This window comes from Anneissia japonica, unplaced genomic scaffold (genome assembly GCF_011630105.1).
Source record: "Anneissia japonica isolate Jap-2015-1 unplaced genomic scaffold, ASM1163010v1 scaffold16577_len186930_cov114, whole genome shotgun sequence".
NCBI lineage: Eukaryota > Metazoa > Echinodermata > Crinoidea > Comatulida > Comatulidae > Anneissia > Anneissia japonica.
In genome coordinates, this window is record NW_022698635.1 from 170271 (window position 1) to 187591 (window position 17321).

Consider the following 17321-nt stretch of genomic DNA (forward strand, 5'->3'; position numbering starts at 1 on the left):
CGTTCACACAGTGAACTTCTTCAGGTGACCTGTTCATTTGTATGTTGGGTATAAAGAAATTCTTACAGCATAAAGTGTTAACATGAGCAAAGAAATCTTCGGTTTAGTATTAACTGTATTTTACATTTAAAGTTCTGATAGGCCTACTTATGCAGTAAGAGACTAGCTAGCCACAGATAGAAAAGGGTGGAGCCTGATCACTGAGGGTGTAAACGCTACAGACGACGGTTAGGAAAGCAGATGATGATACAACTATGCTTAAGATTATACAGGCATCTAGGAAATGCACTAATATTCATATTCATATTATTATAATCATTATTATTATTAACATCAATTTTGCTTATTTATTTCTATATTTATATTATTTTACAGTAAAGCCGATTGTAATAAACCTCAGTGAAATAAATAAATGCAATGAGGAAAAAAAGAATTCGACTTTCTGTGAATGATCACGTGTATTATATTATTGTTTATAAGTATTTACGCCTATATGCTTATTTTTTACGAAGCTACCAGCATAATATCGTCAATCAAACATTTATATAAATTAATATCATAAATCAAACATTTATATTATTTGCTGTTACATTTATGACTTCATGACTGATATGACCTGAAGGATTATGTTTTCCTAGCTTTCTAAAAACAGACATGTTAGTCACAAAAAGTCTGATAGTAATAGGATTACAATACTCTGCGTAGGACACTTTTCTACCATCAACGGATAATCAGGGAAAAATATGGATATTGACATATATTTTGAAAGATTGGGTGAATTCGGGAGATATAATGTCATATTCCTTACATTAGTTTGTGTATTTGGTTCCGCAGTACCTTCATGGCAAATTTTATCATTTGTATTTATATTCTATGAGCCGCCTCATCATTGCAAGCCCGATGGGGAGCTTAACGCCAGTATACCGCTTGCCGATAATGGAGGATTTGAAAGCTGTGTTATGTACGCCGATGATTACAGATACAATCGAAGTATCGATACTGTACCGTGCAAGGAAGGTTGGTCGTATGACGTAGAAGAAAATGAGGCTACATTAGTAACTGAAGTAAGACACACAATAACTTGTATTATATTACATATTATTTAACGTTTAACATCTATTTATACATATTTATAGCAGGGAACAATTAAATTGGCTGCTAACTTGCTTTCAGATATTACATTAAGTTAGCGCCCAAGTTCAAGATAATTAAATTCCGTTCTCAGATACTAGACCTCAACAATGAACCAAGACAACTTGATTGCAGTTTCTTTATATGTTTAATTTCATATCAAAGAATATATACCACCACTCGTTTCCATTCATGAACGCAATTCACGTTATTTTTTGTTTTTCTTAGTTTCCACATAAACAACATGCAATATAAGGTACGCAGGTAATACGTCTACAAAATGACCATATTAAACATACTTTATATTTAAGTTTATATTTGATAATAGCTGTGTCTACACGAATTTAAACAACGAGATATTAATACGCGACTGTAACAAAGTATTAGGCTTATTTAGAGAAGTGCTCCAATTTCAAATCTCATTGAAACCGTCTTACTTTTGAAGTGCTGGTATCATATTGATAAATAATAAGTCGCAACACACGAATCGGCGCCAACACGCAGTTGCTCCTTCACCATGTATCATAATAGTTCTGTCAGCACAACCATTGACCAACCATTCACTATCACAGCAGTTATGTTTTGCACTGAATAACAACCAAATCAACAGACAAACAAACAGCACAGTAACGCTGCAATTTAACATCAAAACATTACATAGTGATATCATTAACATAGTCATCATTATCAACTTTTATCATGAAAATTCATTCATCAACAATAACATCACTAAGTTTACCAATACACATATCAAAGCTTCACGATCATAATATCTGTTTTAACATTTGGACATAAAAAAAAACCTTCCATGAAACATTGTTGCTTTGCATAGGCCTATATTTATGTCACCACCTAAATGACATTTGAAATATTTAACAACGCATTTCTTAAATGTGCATATATCCATGACTTTTATTTTAACTAACATTATCATATATTCATATTTTACATTTGATATATTTTATAAACTCAGTGAAACAATAAACTCACGTTTTCGATTGTAACTTGTTAACATGACGTCCATTTCAGAGTCTCCGGACTTCTATCGTCACTTTGGGTCACACACACATGAACCACGACATAACGACGGAATACCAGTTTTATTCGCCAAAATTGCAACATACAATTCAACATGATATGCCTGCAAGACGCGCGGGCTTTACACCTATCAAACTATGGCACACTGGTTTCATTTATTAAGCATATAATAGGCCCGCAAGACGCGCAGGCTTTACACCTATCACAATTTCTGATAGGCCTGCAAAACGCGCAGGCTTTACACCTATCAGACCACGCCCGTCACTCTCGAAATGGCAAGTTAGTATGAATTACACGCAGCATTGAATTAGTCACACAATTGCAATTTCACCTGGATATTTGAATTCGACTTAAGGACTCGAGAACTTCTTGAGGACGCTGTTTATGAACTAATCCCAAAACGATCTAACGCAAATAGTATCAGGTTAAACGTAACAGCGGATTCAAGAGGGCCCAGTTACCCCCCTCCCCCCCGTAATGGATTTATGCATATTCCTACTATATCTATAACTTTAAAAATTCAACACTTTCACTTATTTTACTTAGTTTAAACAACATTTATTCAAATATGATCACGCTTTTAAACTACTCTACTCAACAAATCTGCACCTACATTTTTGCTGCCCTTAATAACCTCAATCTTATACCGATATGGTTGTAGCGCTAGAGCCCAGCGCATTATTCTTCCGTTGGCAACTTTAGATATTCTTAAGCATGTTAAAGGTTGGTGATCAGTTTGTATTGTAAATTCTTTTCCATACAGAAATGTGGAAAATTTCTTTACAGACCATAATATCGCTAGACACTCTTTTTCCATCACCGAATATCGTTCCTGATGTTTATTAAGTTTCTTACTGGCGTACGCGACAGGAAATAATTATCCATCATGCTCTTGCAAAAGCACTGCACCGATACCATAATTTGAAGCATCACTTCTAAGCGTAAAATCCTTAGTTAAATCTGGAAAATGCAAAATTGGCGAGCTAGTAAGTTTAGTCTTTAATGTCTGAAACGACGTTTCTTGACTGTCCTCCCATAGTACATTATTTGGTTCACGCTTGCTTGTGCGGTTTGTTAATGGACAGGCAATTGCCGCGAAATTCGGAATAAACCGGCGGTAATATCCAGCTAGTCCTAAAAACGAGCGGAGTTGTGTTTTAGTTTTGGGCTGTTTAAACTGTTTAATAGTTTCAAGCTTAGTTGGTTTGGGTTTCAGTTCACCTTTCCCTACAACATGGCCTAAAAATTCAACTTCGCTGTATCCTACATAACACTTAGTTGGCCTAGCTGTAAGATTTGCTTTACGCAATCTCCGGAATACTTGATCTAACGTTTTAAGATGTTCCTGCCATGATGCTGTGTGTATCAAAACGTCGACAATGTAGTTATGAACATGCTTTAACCCACTCAATAATGACCTCATTACTCGACTAAAAGTGGTTCCGGAATTGACAAGCCCAAATGGCATCATGTTAAATGTATATAACCCATTGGGTGTAATAAAGGAGGCATATTTTCGCGATTCTCTATCCATTGGTATCTGCCAATATCCCTTTGACAAATCGATTTTAGTAAAGTATACATCTGTGGCCAACTGAGAAAATATTTCCTCTTGATCTGGAATAGGTTCCGCGTCAAATATCGTAACTTGATTAGGTTTTCTCATATCTACACAACTACGTAACGAACCATCTGGCTTTCGTACACACACTAATGGGAATGCATATGGGCTATTACTTTTGGAAATTACCCCCCAATTTTAACATGTTCTCTATATATTTTTGTACTTCATCTTTGATTGCATGAGGAATTGGATACGGTTTACAGCGAATTGGTCTACTATCAGTGACCTTAATTACATGTTCACCTAAAGTGGTTTTACCTGGTATGTCTGTCAAGACATCACCATACTGATTAAGCATACATTTCACTTGCGATATTTTATCTCCGGTAAGCTCTGAATTATTAGAACATCTTCCAACTTTTCCTTGGCTTCCAACCTGGGTAGTTGCAACATCTCCTCGTCATTGGAAAGCATCTGCATTTCTTGGCTATAATCATCTATTGCTTCTTCTTCCAACACTACAAATGCTGCTACACGTGGTAGTGTCGTTGAATTAACGTCATCTGACCTGCGATAATAATTCTTATGAAGGTTAACATGAAACAGTCGATGTTTATGGCCTAAATCTATTCTATAATTCATAGCATTGAGTTTCTTAATTACTGGAAAAGGACCTTTTCATTGCATTAGTAACTTGTTTTTGTCATTTGGCAGTAATAACAATACCTCTTCACCTTCATCAAATGATCTTTCTCGAGTTTTCTTGTTATAATAGAAACGTTGTTTGACTTGTACTTTACTCAATTCCTCTCTTGCTAACATGCACGTGTTTTTGCAAATCAATTATATACTAGTATACCGTCTTGGTCTCAGCTTCTTTGTACTTTCCAGTCCAAAGTTCTTTTAAGATTGTCATGGTCCTCTTACAGAGCGTCCATACATCAACTCAAAAGGAGCAAAGCCAGTACTTGCTTGTGGCGTCTCACGATAAGCAAACAGGAGAGGTGCGATGTACCGATCCCAGTCCTTTGGGCGTTCTTCACACATGCGTTTCAACATGAGCTTAAGTGTTCCGTTGTATCTTTCACACAGCCCATTCGTCATAGCATGATAAGGTGTTGTAGTAAGTCCCCGTATCGACAACAATCGATTGACCTCCTTCATAATACCGGATACAAACTGGGTACCTTGGTCTGTCAACATCTCTCGAGGAATTCCTAATCTGCTATACACTTTAAAGAGTTCTTCAGCAATGACTTCTGCCTCTATGGATTTAAGAGGAACGGCTTCTGGATATCTAGTGGCGTAGTCCATCAAAACTAAAATATAACGATGTCCCCTTTCAGTAATAGGCTTAATTGGACCCACCAAATCCACAGCGATTCGTTCAAAAGAGGTTAAATTAAAGGCATTTCACCTAATGGAACCTTGGACAACCTTCCCTTTTGGATTGTCCTTTGACAAATGTCGCAGGATTGGCAATATCTTTTGACATCCGACCCCAAGCCAGACCAGTAAAAATTAGAGAGAATTTTATCTGTAGTTTTACGTGTCCCTTGGTGCCCACCAAGTGATGACTCATGTGCTAATTTAAGAACATTTTTCCTTTACTTAGAGGGAACAACAACTTGATCAATTTCATCAATATACTCAGAGTTTGGTGTATGAAACTCGCGATATATGATTCCCTCCCGAATAACGAATATTTCTATGCTTCCGTTCTTATTACACTTACGTTCCCCAGTATCTACACGCTCTCTGATCTTACTTAATGTTGGATCCTCTTGTTGTGCAGCACAAATAATTTCAGGAGTTAGATCATCTTCATCTGAAGGAACGACAAATAGTGGTTTAAATTGCTTCTGCATTCGATCTGTTTTCTGTTTTCTAGACTCCACAGCGGCAGCGATATGATGACCCAACGGTGTTTCTTCATCAGAGTCAACCTGAATTACAATGCTATTTGTCGACATATTACCAACAAGATCCCGCACCCCTGGATACTGCCCAATGATGAGATCACATACAATGATGAGTCTCCATAGCCAAAGCATACACTTTGCCTTCCAGGAACGGAGTTGATATATCTATAAGTACAACAGGATACTTTCGTTCGGTACCATCTATAAGATAACATGTATGGGACGTTCCTACGTATTGATGTGGTTTTACAAACTTCTGACATACTACAACCCCACTACATCCCGTTTCTCTATACATATGAACATCATTGTCACCAATGTTACCGTCTTCAATGGCATCCGTTTTCTGTCCCAATGTTGGCAAGCTGCGCCTACAAATTCGCGTTGACCTTCACATTGTACCTGTGGCAAATGATTGTTAACTAAATACGGATTAAATCCTGAAAACATGAGACCTAAAACATCATGACCTACGGACCTTTGACTATCAACTGTTTTTTTTTACCATAATGATTTCGGCATTCGGCATCTGATCTAAGACTGGAATATCTAAAGTCTTCCGACTGAGATGGATCGCGACCATTCACATTACCCATAACTTGATTTTGGGCGCTACAATACCCATCTACTACGTGCGAAAAGTGATTATCTTTAAAATTAGGTGAACTATTACTTGGATATTGAGTATCTGCACGGTCTGACAGTAATGCAAGTACCCTTACGATAACAATATCGGGCCCTATGTCCTTTTTTTTTATTACAAACAAAACATGTGATAGGCGGTGGTCTGTTCGAAACAGGGTAATTAATGAGTCTATTTCTATTTATCTGACCAGGAGGTGGGCTTCCGCGACCTAATTGTTGACTAATCTTATATTGTCCCATTTTTAAGTTATGTCTTTTTTGTGAAACTGTGCTCGTTCGTTTATTATACTGATCTGCTATTTCAGCCAATTTCTCAGAGTTTTTTGGTTTGCGTTCAATGATGTGACTAGCCATACTCCTTGGACAACTGTGCAAAAACTGATCCAGTACAAATAAATCAATTATATCTGTTATGCCTTTACCACAATCTGCTAGTTCTATGCACCTTTGCAAGTATCTAGCTATACGAATAACATACTGTTTAGCACTCTCGCCTACTTCCGGTTTAGAATTTTTATATTTATTTCTAAAGCCGTCTTCGGTAAGTTCATATCTCCGTAACAGAGCACTTTTCAAACTATCATATTTGTCAGCTTCTTTAGGTGACAATGTATCGTATATTTGTAAACCTTTCCCTGTTAACAAAGTACCTAAGTTGATGGCAAACTACCGTATCCCATTTTTGTGAAGTGGCATATCGTTCAAACCTAGTAATATACGCGTCCATTTTATCTTTATTTTCATCAAATGGAGAAAGTTTAAGGGGTTTGTACCTGGGCGAACTATCCTGACTATGACTATAATTTACAGCCTGAGCTGTTTTTAAGTTAGCTTCTGCAGCTTTCATCTTAAATTCTACCTCTTCTAACCTTGACGCATCACTACGTTCACACTCCTTAGCGCGAGCCATTTCCATATCTCGCTCATGCTGTCCGTGAGCTTCGCTTTCTTCTTTCTCATGTTCGATCTTGCTTTCTGTAATTTCCCGTTCATGTTGTAATCGTTTCTCTACAATTTCGCGTTCTTGCTCTAACTCTAATTTCGCGCGCTCACGCTCTAATAACCTCTCTCGATCTAAATCACGTTCCCTTTTTAATCTATCTCTCTCTTCAATCACATACTGTTTTAACTCATCACCCGCAAGACCAAACTTTTCACTTAACGCTGTCAATGTTTCTAACTCCTTATAATACTCCATGTCCTAACTATATATTTATAATTCTAATTATGATGGATAATAAACAATGATCTAAGCAAAGCACGAGTAACAATTTAAAGTGTTTTAGTGTAATATAGTAGTAGGCCTATACAGAATATTGTTATGAAAGAAAATGCTCATGAAAAATCCAGATACACTACAATAATACGCACATCTGCATATTGAAGAACATAAGATACAATAAAATAAAAAGGAAAAAAAATAATAAAAACACTCCTGTATAAGGCAGTAGACACACGCTACCGCTGCCTATTTTTGTTTGTGAAACAATTCCTGTCACTGTCACTGAAAATGAACTCATGACCCTGGGTTTGGAAATTAAGCAAATTCAAACCAACTCCACTGTAGTAGACTCCTTTTTAGGCTGTTGACATTGAGACAGATGAGTACAGTAGTATACAAAATAAAGTAAAAAACAAACAAAACGCAGACAAGAAATGCTAGATTGAATTCAACTAGTTTATCGGCATAATAAAAATCTCAGTAACAGAGTAAAGGCAAAATATAGATAGTAAGCCTTGGCCACTGATATCATTATCATTTTTTTTCCTTTATAATACTACCTTCTGTTTTAGAATATATCTTATGAGGGGAAATCCGTACACAATTTCGATTTTCAAAAACTAGAATATCGTTTTAATAATCGTAATTTGGTTGTTTATTTCTTTTAATATAGCTGGATTTGGTGTGTCAAGATTCTATCTACGCTGCAAACGCTGTCTCAGTTTACTTTGCTGGCATTCTATTCAGCTCACTGGTTGGCGGATATCTGTCAGATACGTTTGGCCGTAAGCGAATATCGTTTGTCAGCATGGGATGTGGAATTGTTGCTGGCGTTAGCTTAACGTTTACACGCAATTACGCTTCATTTGTCATATTATGGTTCTTTTCGGCGGTCTTTAACGCAGTATGTACAGTAGTTTCTTGTTTTGAACTGTTGTATCAGTTTTTTATCCACATGATCATACATGCACTTCAAAACTTCCCTCTACAGCGACCCTAAATTATGGCGCCCGAAAAAAAGTAACACGGTTTAGGCCTATCGTGTTTTAGTTATAATATAAAAATATACAAATAATAATAATAATAAAAAAAAAAAAAAAAAAAAAAAAAAAACATTTTACAGTTAAACAAAAACCCTGGGTAATCATTAGTCCCAAAAAACATACAAAACAAATCAGACAAATAGTGAATGATTGACAGCCTGATATACGAGGTAAAATGAGCAGTAGCGGGTACACATACACACACCCCCATGTCAAACACACCACACATGCACAACAAGACATACAAGTATTAATATCGAGCAATTTCTAAGAGTACATGGTGGATTTTTGTGTATCGATATGACATTAATATTGACTGTATTGTTGTAATTAATATTCATCATATACCTCTATTTATATTTTAACAATCTAATAATAATAATATTAATGATAATAATAACAATCTAATAATAATAATAATAATAGTAATAATAGTAATAGTAATAGTATTACTAATAACAATTATAGTGTAAAAAAATATTGAATTAGGAAATCATTGACATGGCTGTTTCTCTTTACAGCTTGTGTTGACGTGCTTTTTCACTCTCATTATCGAGATGTTCTCTTCAAAACGTCGAACAGCAGCAATTTGCTTGATAGGAATAGCTTGGTCGATTGGCCTGTGTTTTCTGACGCCAATCGCTTACAAGTTTCAAAATTGGCGCCATTTCGGATTAGCAATACATCTGCCTACCATATTAGCCTTACCAAGCTGGTGGTGAGGATAAATTGTCTGCTAAAAATTAAACAATCTACAGATCGATTGAATAACCGATTAATCGATTAATGAAATAATCAAACAACTAGTCAATCAATATTAATTAACCAACCAATCAGCCAATCAATTTAATCGATCAATCTATCAAACAACAAGTCAATCAATCAAACAAATCAATCAATCAAACAACAAATTAATCAATCAATTAATCAATCACTTAATGCAATTAACCAATCAATCATTTAATTAACCAATCAATCAATTAATCATATAATCAATTGATATTTATATATTTTAACTATATACCGTACTATTATTATCATTTTATTATTATTATTATTATTATTATTATTATTATTATTATCATCATCATCATCATCATCATCATCATCATCATTATCATTGTCATCATCACTATATAAACATTAAGCTGTTAAATCGGTCGGGGTTCAAGATAGGGGCGTCACTGGCCCTCCGGGTAAAGCTAATCCTATCACCACCATACATACAATAAGATCAAACAATATCAGATAATCATAGCTTTTGTGTTTGGAGACGCTAAGAAGAATATTGGTTTTATTATATATTTATATCCTCCATAGGTTTTTTGTTGAGTCTCCGAGGTGGCTAATTAATAAGAATAAATTTTTGGACGCCAGAGCAGCGTTTAAGAAAATTGCTAATATCAATAACATATCAGAAGACAAACAACAGTGGATTAACACTCTGCAAAATGTAAAAAGTGAAAATGAGGAAGTGGAAAAATCCAAAAAGATTCACACCATTCTGGATATGATTAAAACACCACGACTCAGAAAAATCACAATACTGATGGCTTACATATGGTAAATAATATTTCATTGTATTCAATCATTGATTTATAATGCATTTGTATGAGGTCAACTTTAATAGTTAGATCAGATTTAATGGCAGTGAATATTTATTTGAAAACGATGCTAGTATGTTTTATTCGTCGTTACCATAATATATTACAAATGATCCTTTTTTTTTACTTCCCGAAATTTGACATAACTATGTAGAAGAGCACCATGATATAAACTCCCAATAACTAGGACTAACATGTGAAAAAAATTATTAGTACATCACGCTATCAAAGAATAAACACGGATAAAGTTTTTTTTTCTTGTTTTTTTTTTATGGTTAGGGACACATATATTGTATAAAAAGTTATAAGAATGGAATCAAATTGGTGATTTTTAAAAAAATCAAAATTTCTCCAAAAGTGATGAGGGAGGGGGTGATAAAAACTAATCATTTTTTTATGGGCCTTATATCGAGTTTTTCCAGTAGAATGCATGCGTTAGACTTCAGGTCTAATGCAATATAACAAATTAAAGTGAATTTTCACCAGGACTTAAGGGGTTTTAATTCCATTATATGTCCACATTACGTAAAACAAAACAACAGAGAAATCATGGTCATATTGCAAATTATTCCTAAAAAGATGAACAACAATGCATTCTTCTTTATTAATTGTACTCTGACCAAAAACAATCTTGGTATCATGACCGTTCATCAGCTAGGAAAGTAATTAAATATACACCATTGTCTTCTGTGATTGGTTGATTGCTTACTTTTCAATGCTTAGTGGATATAATTCACTCTTCCAGATTTTTTTTGGCTTTGGTGGATGGATTTAATGCGTTACTCTCATATTAATTTTATATTTCTATACATTTTTGTTTGGGTATAATGATCAATTCACTTAATAGATTACATCCATATGATGCCCCTATGTCAAAAATTTCAAAAATGGATATAATGCTTTTTTTCCGAATCAAGGCATGCTGTCGCAATAGTGAAGCCTTCTTTAATAACAAATTGATTTTATGGTATTCCAATCAATCAAAGAATATTATCAAAAGAACACTACTTCTTACAAATAATGAAACCTTTTAGGAGAATTATGGGGAACAGAGCAGTCTATGGCTCTGATGGGGAATAAATTATAGCGAACCCTAAGAAAAAAAGGCCCAAATGGCTATTTTGATAGGCGCTTTAACATAATGATATTATGTTTTCTTTGTAATCAGTTTAAAAAGAAGTTCACTCATTGTGTGAAACGTGTCAAGCTCTTCAACATAGGTCTAGCAATATTTTTTTTTTATTGCGTACAGGTTTGTGGACAGTATGGTATATTATGGTTTATCTCACAACTCCTCTAAAATTGCGGGCAATCGATTCATCAACTTTCTCGTTATCACAGTAGCAGAATTTCCGGCTAGTCTTCTCGCCATATATATTTTGCCACGGTATGTGCTCAATGTCGTATTATATTAACTAACAAAAACAAAAGGAAACTTTAACGCAACGGCTATATTTTGCTGTTTCATACCAATGTTTTAAAACCACACACACTTTGTGTTAACGCCATCAATCTAACTGTACGATTTGATAATTATTGGTATGCTAAAATGATAACAATACTAAATACGAAAATGTGATGTTATGACATACTAAGACGATGATAATCATGACCACGACTATAATATACATTAATATTAATACATAAATCATGACAGTGATAGAGTAAAACCATCCTGATTCTATAGAGAGTTCTCCTACCATCAGGGATGCAAATTAGTTTGTGTTAAATTTTATAAGCAAAATGTTACTTTAATGTACTAACTTTAAGCAGGTAGGCCTACCTGCATGATTTAAGATTTTAAAAACACATCATAATGATTGCTTAATCACGTTCTGATAGATATGGTCGTAGGCCGCAGCTGCTTCTGTTTCAATGCCTAGCTGCATTGGCATGCATTATTGTAGCATTTGTACCAAAAGAGACAGGTAAATGATCTATATTATAATCACACTAATTCGAAAGCCCATGGACACATAGGCATAATGACTTTTTGTAGTGTTCTACCATTTATATACTACGGACACAACAGTACTAAATAGCTTTGCAATGTGCTCTGGTAATGGACCTTTAATTTTTTTTTGTTTTCTGTTTTTTCTAGAAAAAAAAATGTTAAAGGTTATAACTTAGGCTCAAATTAATACAGAAAAAAATTATCTCAAGCCATGCAAGCTCTCAGAATAAGATTTTTTTTTTCATGCTGGCCATATTGTATAATAATCCCTATCTAGTGCATACAGATATCCGACTAACTAATATGTGCCATGATTTGTCAACAGCAGGCGGCGTTAGCCTTTATTTCCTGATCACTACATTGTCTTTTATTGGAAAGTTCTGCATCTCCCTAACGTTTACAATAATTTGGCTTTTCGCATCCGAAATATATCCTACAATCATCAGGTAAAACAACAGTTGCTTTATTATTTTGATTATTACGATATAAACCATACGTTCAGATTCTAGGGTGTTCTATGTCTAGCGGTATGACGCTAATAATAATAATTATTATTATTATGATAATTAAAGTGCTGCAAAGGTAAATATATATTTAATAAATAAAAATCCAAGAAATGGCAACGAGTGGCTATTGAATGTTTACTTGTGGCAAATTAACACTACAATATACACCGATACATCTGCTTTATGAACACCACTTGAAACTCCAATTCGATTTGAAAAATTTTCGGCACATGTGTTTATTGGAACAGCTCTAATTTTCATACACTGATATCATACTTATACATATATTTGTAAGAGAAATAGAATATATTATATGCAGTAAAATAATTCGATCTATTTTTAGAACAACAGGTGTTTTCACTTGCTCAATGTTTGCAAGGTTTGGTGGTATTGCTGCACCGTACATAATGCATTTGGTGAGTACAGTACCGGTACTACACCTGTACTAAATTGTTAATAAAGTAATACGGTAACATATTTACTGTAGATGACAATTGAATAACACAATTTTGTTAGCTTTGGTATGTACGACTATCTGATTAGTCGTTATATTACTATTATTATTATTATTATTATTATTATTATTATTATTATATATCATTATATATATTGTGTGTATAATATATATATNNNNTCTCTTATACACATCTAGATGTGTATAAGAGACAGAGACCATAGAAGACATGGACAACCCCAGAAATGTCCAACCACTGAATACAAGGAATGAAGTGACGGACCGTGGTTTTGACGAGGAGGCAAATTTTAAAGTCGCTTGACTGTGTCGTTGTTTTATTGTCTAGAAATAGAAACAACGAAAGATCGGACAATTGAAACGTGATTCTATGTTAACTTTGTATACATATCCACAAACACATACAAACACATTAATACGTTACAGTGAGTTACGGTAGTAATTATAGTTTAATTGGAATCACCCCACTTGATATAAATACATAACCAAGCACAAACAAATTCCATGAGTTCCATAATATAATAAGCAAATTATTACGCTGGTTTGTATATAAAATACGAAACTAAAGCGGTGTTATTTCTCTGCGTTATGTCTGTCAAATCGTATTTAAAACCTCAAAAATGAAATTAAAACATTAAACTTCCCACGTAAAAGAATCAAATAATGTTATTAATTATTTAAATGATACACAACGTTTTCGCTAATTACAGACGTTCTCCAACAATAGGTATTTTTACCCTATTTAATTGCTGCGAAGCAGCCAATTCATATTCTTGACAGCAATTTGACCTCTGAAAGTCATTGTTTGTCAAAAAACAAGGGCCTAAGACAACTGAAAAGCGGAGTTTTCTTCTTTCGTTTTGCCGGGTAAAATCAATTACTTTAGGCGACGTTTGTAGACTAACCAACACGTACCAACGCCCGCATGTCGCGCTAGCCTTATCCTACTCTAGGCCTAGACTAGCTAGGATGGTATAGGCCTAGCCTTGAAGGGACGAAGGTCCAATGAAAAACAACGTCTCTGTTAGCTATCAATGTTGATAGCTAACATTGTCTATTTAACATCACAATAATTCATTATTAGACCTATAGTTGTTTTTTGAATTGTACTCCACAAATCTCAGCCGATATCTCGCACAACTCGAGTAACAGCTCGTATCTATTGTCGTGACGTCATGGCTCGCTGGCTCACACTTGCGATGTCTCGCACTTGTGATCAAATAAGACACTGGCTCGCACTTTGGCAACACTCTTTGGCAGTCAACTCGAGTTCAATGTGAGTTAAAATGGTCTATGAAAAAATGATATTGGTGGTACCTTGGCTCATATTTGGCCACTTAAGCAGCATAGCCAAACAATTAGCGAACCCCTGTATGACGTATAATTATGAAACTACTCGCTGCATCATGGAAAAACAAGAGATGAAAAATACAGGATAATTATCTTTTAAATATAACATATCTTAATACAATATCAACCAACCAACCAAACAATTAATCAATCAATCAATTAATCAACCATTTTAACAATAAAAGTAAGTAAATGAAATTCAATTAATAAATCAATCAATAAACAAATAAATCGAATAATAGTTAATCCTTTAGTATGCAAGCCATTGATACTCAATCAATCAACCGGAAATCAATCAGTTATTGTTGAACGACCGCCGTTGAACTTAAAAAAACCGCAAGTTTTAAAATTTGAAATTAACATCGTTCGACTATGGAGATGTTATTGTTGAAAACATATCAGTGTTGATGTGAGAGCTTTAAAATATATAAGTCGGTGGTGACGTCATCACTTCCCTTTGCACTGAATTTTCCTTCCTTTTCATGAGCTTACTATTTTGATAGACATTCGTCAAAGAAATAAAGCATTTGAGAGAATACAGTTCTGTAATAAAATTTTGGTCAGTGCAAACAGGTAAATTCCTGTGATGATTTCATATAGGCTTACCACAGTCTGTGGGCTTACGAATCGATCTAGCCCTGGGTCAGGCTAGGCTAGGCCTCCCTATATCTATATTCGTTCCTATGTAAATTCAATAAGAGGCTACAGGATACCACGATCACTGACTCGGTTCTTTATTCCCATCCACCGTTTACAGTGAAGCCATTATATAGCTGTTAGCCGAGCTCTCATCAGCTTCAAAACACTAACACAGCATAGTAAATTTGAACACCAATAAACAACACCCCAGCTACCTGTAACAACAGAATAGCATAAAATATATTAAAATAAGTATCATTAAATCATCAAATACTAGGAAAGAATTAAAATAATAATCTCAATCATTACAGTATAAGTATGCATGTACAACACAGCCAAAACTACAATGCTAATACATCAAAACAATACCGCAATTACAATCTAAGGGATCATCTCAGTCAAACACTTATCTAGTGCATTTAACCATGGAGGAAAGTTTTATTTCCTCCATGATTTAACTAACTATAAACGTTGAGGCGTATAACATGTTCAAAACTTTTATATTAATCCGCGTCTCCAGGGGCGGATTGCTATAAGCGGTCTTTAGACGGTCTTAACGGTTAGCCGGCTATAAGACCTTCCGCCTCTGGTTCCTCGCATGCACGTTTGCCCGGCAAACTCGTGCGCGATGTTCTTCGACAACGTATAGGCCTACTATTTAAATATCGTTAATTCTACCATAACACATCAAGTCATCGGGAGCTTAATACATCTACAGTATCTATAAACATTATTAAATCATGCAATTCAAGCTATACATACCGATCAAAGAGTTTCTGCTTGATTTTCAAGTGTAAACTTCAACACTGTTTTTGTACGAACAACCATTACAACGGTGTTAATATGGAATACGTATTTTAGTCTATTAAACAAATGCCAGGCTATCAGGAGGTTAGGTGTACTGTACCTAATAGCCCCTAATAAACCTTATTTAATCCATGTTTAACCACAATCAATTTATTCATCCCATTCGTATCGAGCAGTGTGCGAAGACTGTCAGTGCGCGTACTGTGTACTACCAAAGAACTTAAATAGCAGAAGAATGAGCTGCTCCGCGTATTTGTATTAAAATTGATGGAACATCCGCCCTCCCGCGAATGGGGTAAAATTGGAAAATTTTACTAAGTGGAGAAACTACAGGAAACAGACGAATCAGAGCGGCGCCTTTATTTTTGCTATATAGCGCCGCCGGGCGGGCGGGGTAAAATTGCTCTCTGTGTACCCACAATGCCTTTCGAACGGATGGTCCCCCATTATTGGGAAGCTGCTTTATCTTTTGCTATTTATTATCTTTCGTACTAACTGTACTAAGAAATCATATAACACGTGCAGCTAATGCACACGCGCACAGTGGTCACTGAGCACCGACCACGGCAGCCAGAACTGATGGATTTATGATATATGGCCTATATCAACCGCTCTACAGCCAGCAGTTTGATTATATTGCCATATAAAAGGTGATGGACGTCACAACTGACTTATAAAGCATTTATAAAAGTAATTATTGAAATAATTGCGTAAACTATAGGAAATGAGCCTCAAGCCTAGCGGGGCCTCAGGAATTTTTTTTCATGACTATAATTGCTTATTATACAAGCTAGATCAAAATTCTACTCGCAATTTTCTTTAATTTTTGGTATAATCGCACTGGCTAAAAGATTACAAAATATAAATCAAAACAACGGTAACGTTTTAGATTGATTTTTATGAATTATAATTTAATTTTTAATTTAATTTACATATATATTTAATAACATATAATTTTTTCTTTTGGGGTGACCCCATTATTGTTTAATAACTTTGCTTCTGAAAAAAGACCTGCAAATGTTATGCACAATATTAGCAATAGTTAAATAACATCAAGCGTGCATCTATACATTTGTACATGCACTAACTTCTGATCATTTATACATCATCTAAGGGTTAAAAGTCTGTCAAATACTCAATCTGAGCAGTTTTAAAGATGAAAGTCACAATACTACTTATGCAGGCTGATTTTCGTTGCGTTTGGATCTTGCATAGCCAAAAACTATTGGTCTTTCATCCACGAAATCGTGTTGCGTCATACCAGTTGGGGGTTCGTAGAACAAACTTCGTTGAAGCCATTTTTGCACAAGGTTGTGTTTGCAATAGGCCTACAGTATTAGGCCTACGCAACTAATTTAAAGTGGTTCACAATAAAATTGAGTGTGGCGACTACAGAGTACGGAACCTTTTTCCTCGCTTTGAAA

The 17321-nt window shown here is 34.9% G+C and overlaps 2 protein-coding genes across 2 annotated transcripts in view; one reads left to right on the forward strand and one right to left on the reverse strand.

The window, feature by feature from the left end:
* LOC117102722 overlaps nt 1-656 on the reverse strand; it is a 38113-nt gene extending 37457 nt beyond the window's left edge. The window contains exon 1 of the mRNA XM_033243125.1: nt 591-656. Coding sequence (XP_033099016.1) covers nt 591-656 — 66 coding nt within the window. The remainder of the gene's footprint in view (nt 1-590) is intronic.
* LOC117102723 (organic cation transporter 1-like) lies at nt 613-13078 on the forward strand. Its single transcript, XM_033243126.1, has 8 exons — nt 613-1064; nt 8196-8426; nt 9087-9283; nt 9886-10128; nt 11422-11556; nt 12012-12097; nt 12449-12569; nt 12973-13078. The coding sequence occupies exons 1-8, from the start codon at nt 744-746 to the stop codon at nt 13076-13078; spliced, it is 1440 nt and encodes a 479-aa protein (XP_033099017.1). The 5' UTR covers nt 613-743.
* The last annotated feature ends 4243 nt before the right edge of the window (nt 13079-17321 follow it).

What these genes read in the sequence shown, in the direction of transcription:
- LOC117102723 (XM_033243126.1), top strand. Translation starts at nt 744, where the DNA reads ATGGATATTGACATATATTTTGAAAGATTGGGTGAATTCGGGAGATAT. An exon ending in AGGCTACATTAGTAACTGAA is followed by an intron (nt 1,065 to 8,195) that starts GTAAGACACACA and finishes CTTTTAATATAG; the next exon opens with CTGGATTTGGTGTGTCAAGA. An exon ending in ATTTGTACCAAAAGAGACAG is followed by an intron (nt 12,098 to 12,448) that starts GTAAATGATCTA and finishes ATTTGTCAACAG; the next exon opens with CAGGCGGCGTTAGCCTTTAT.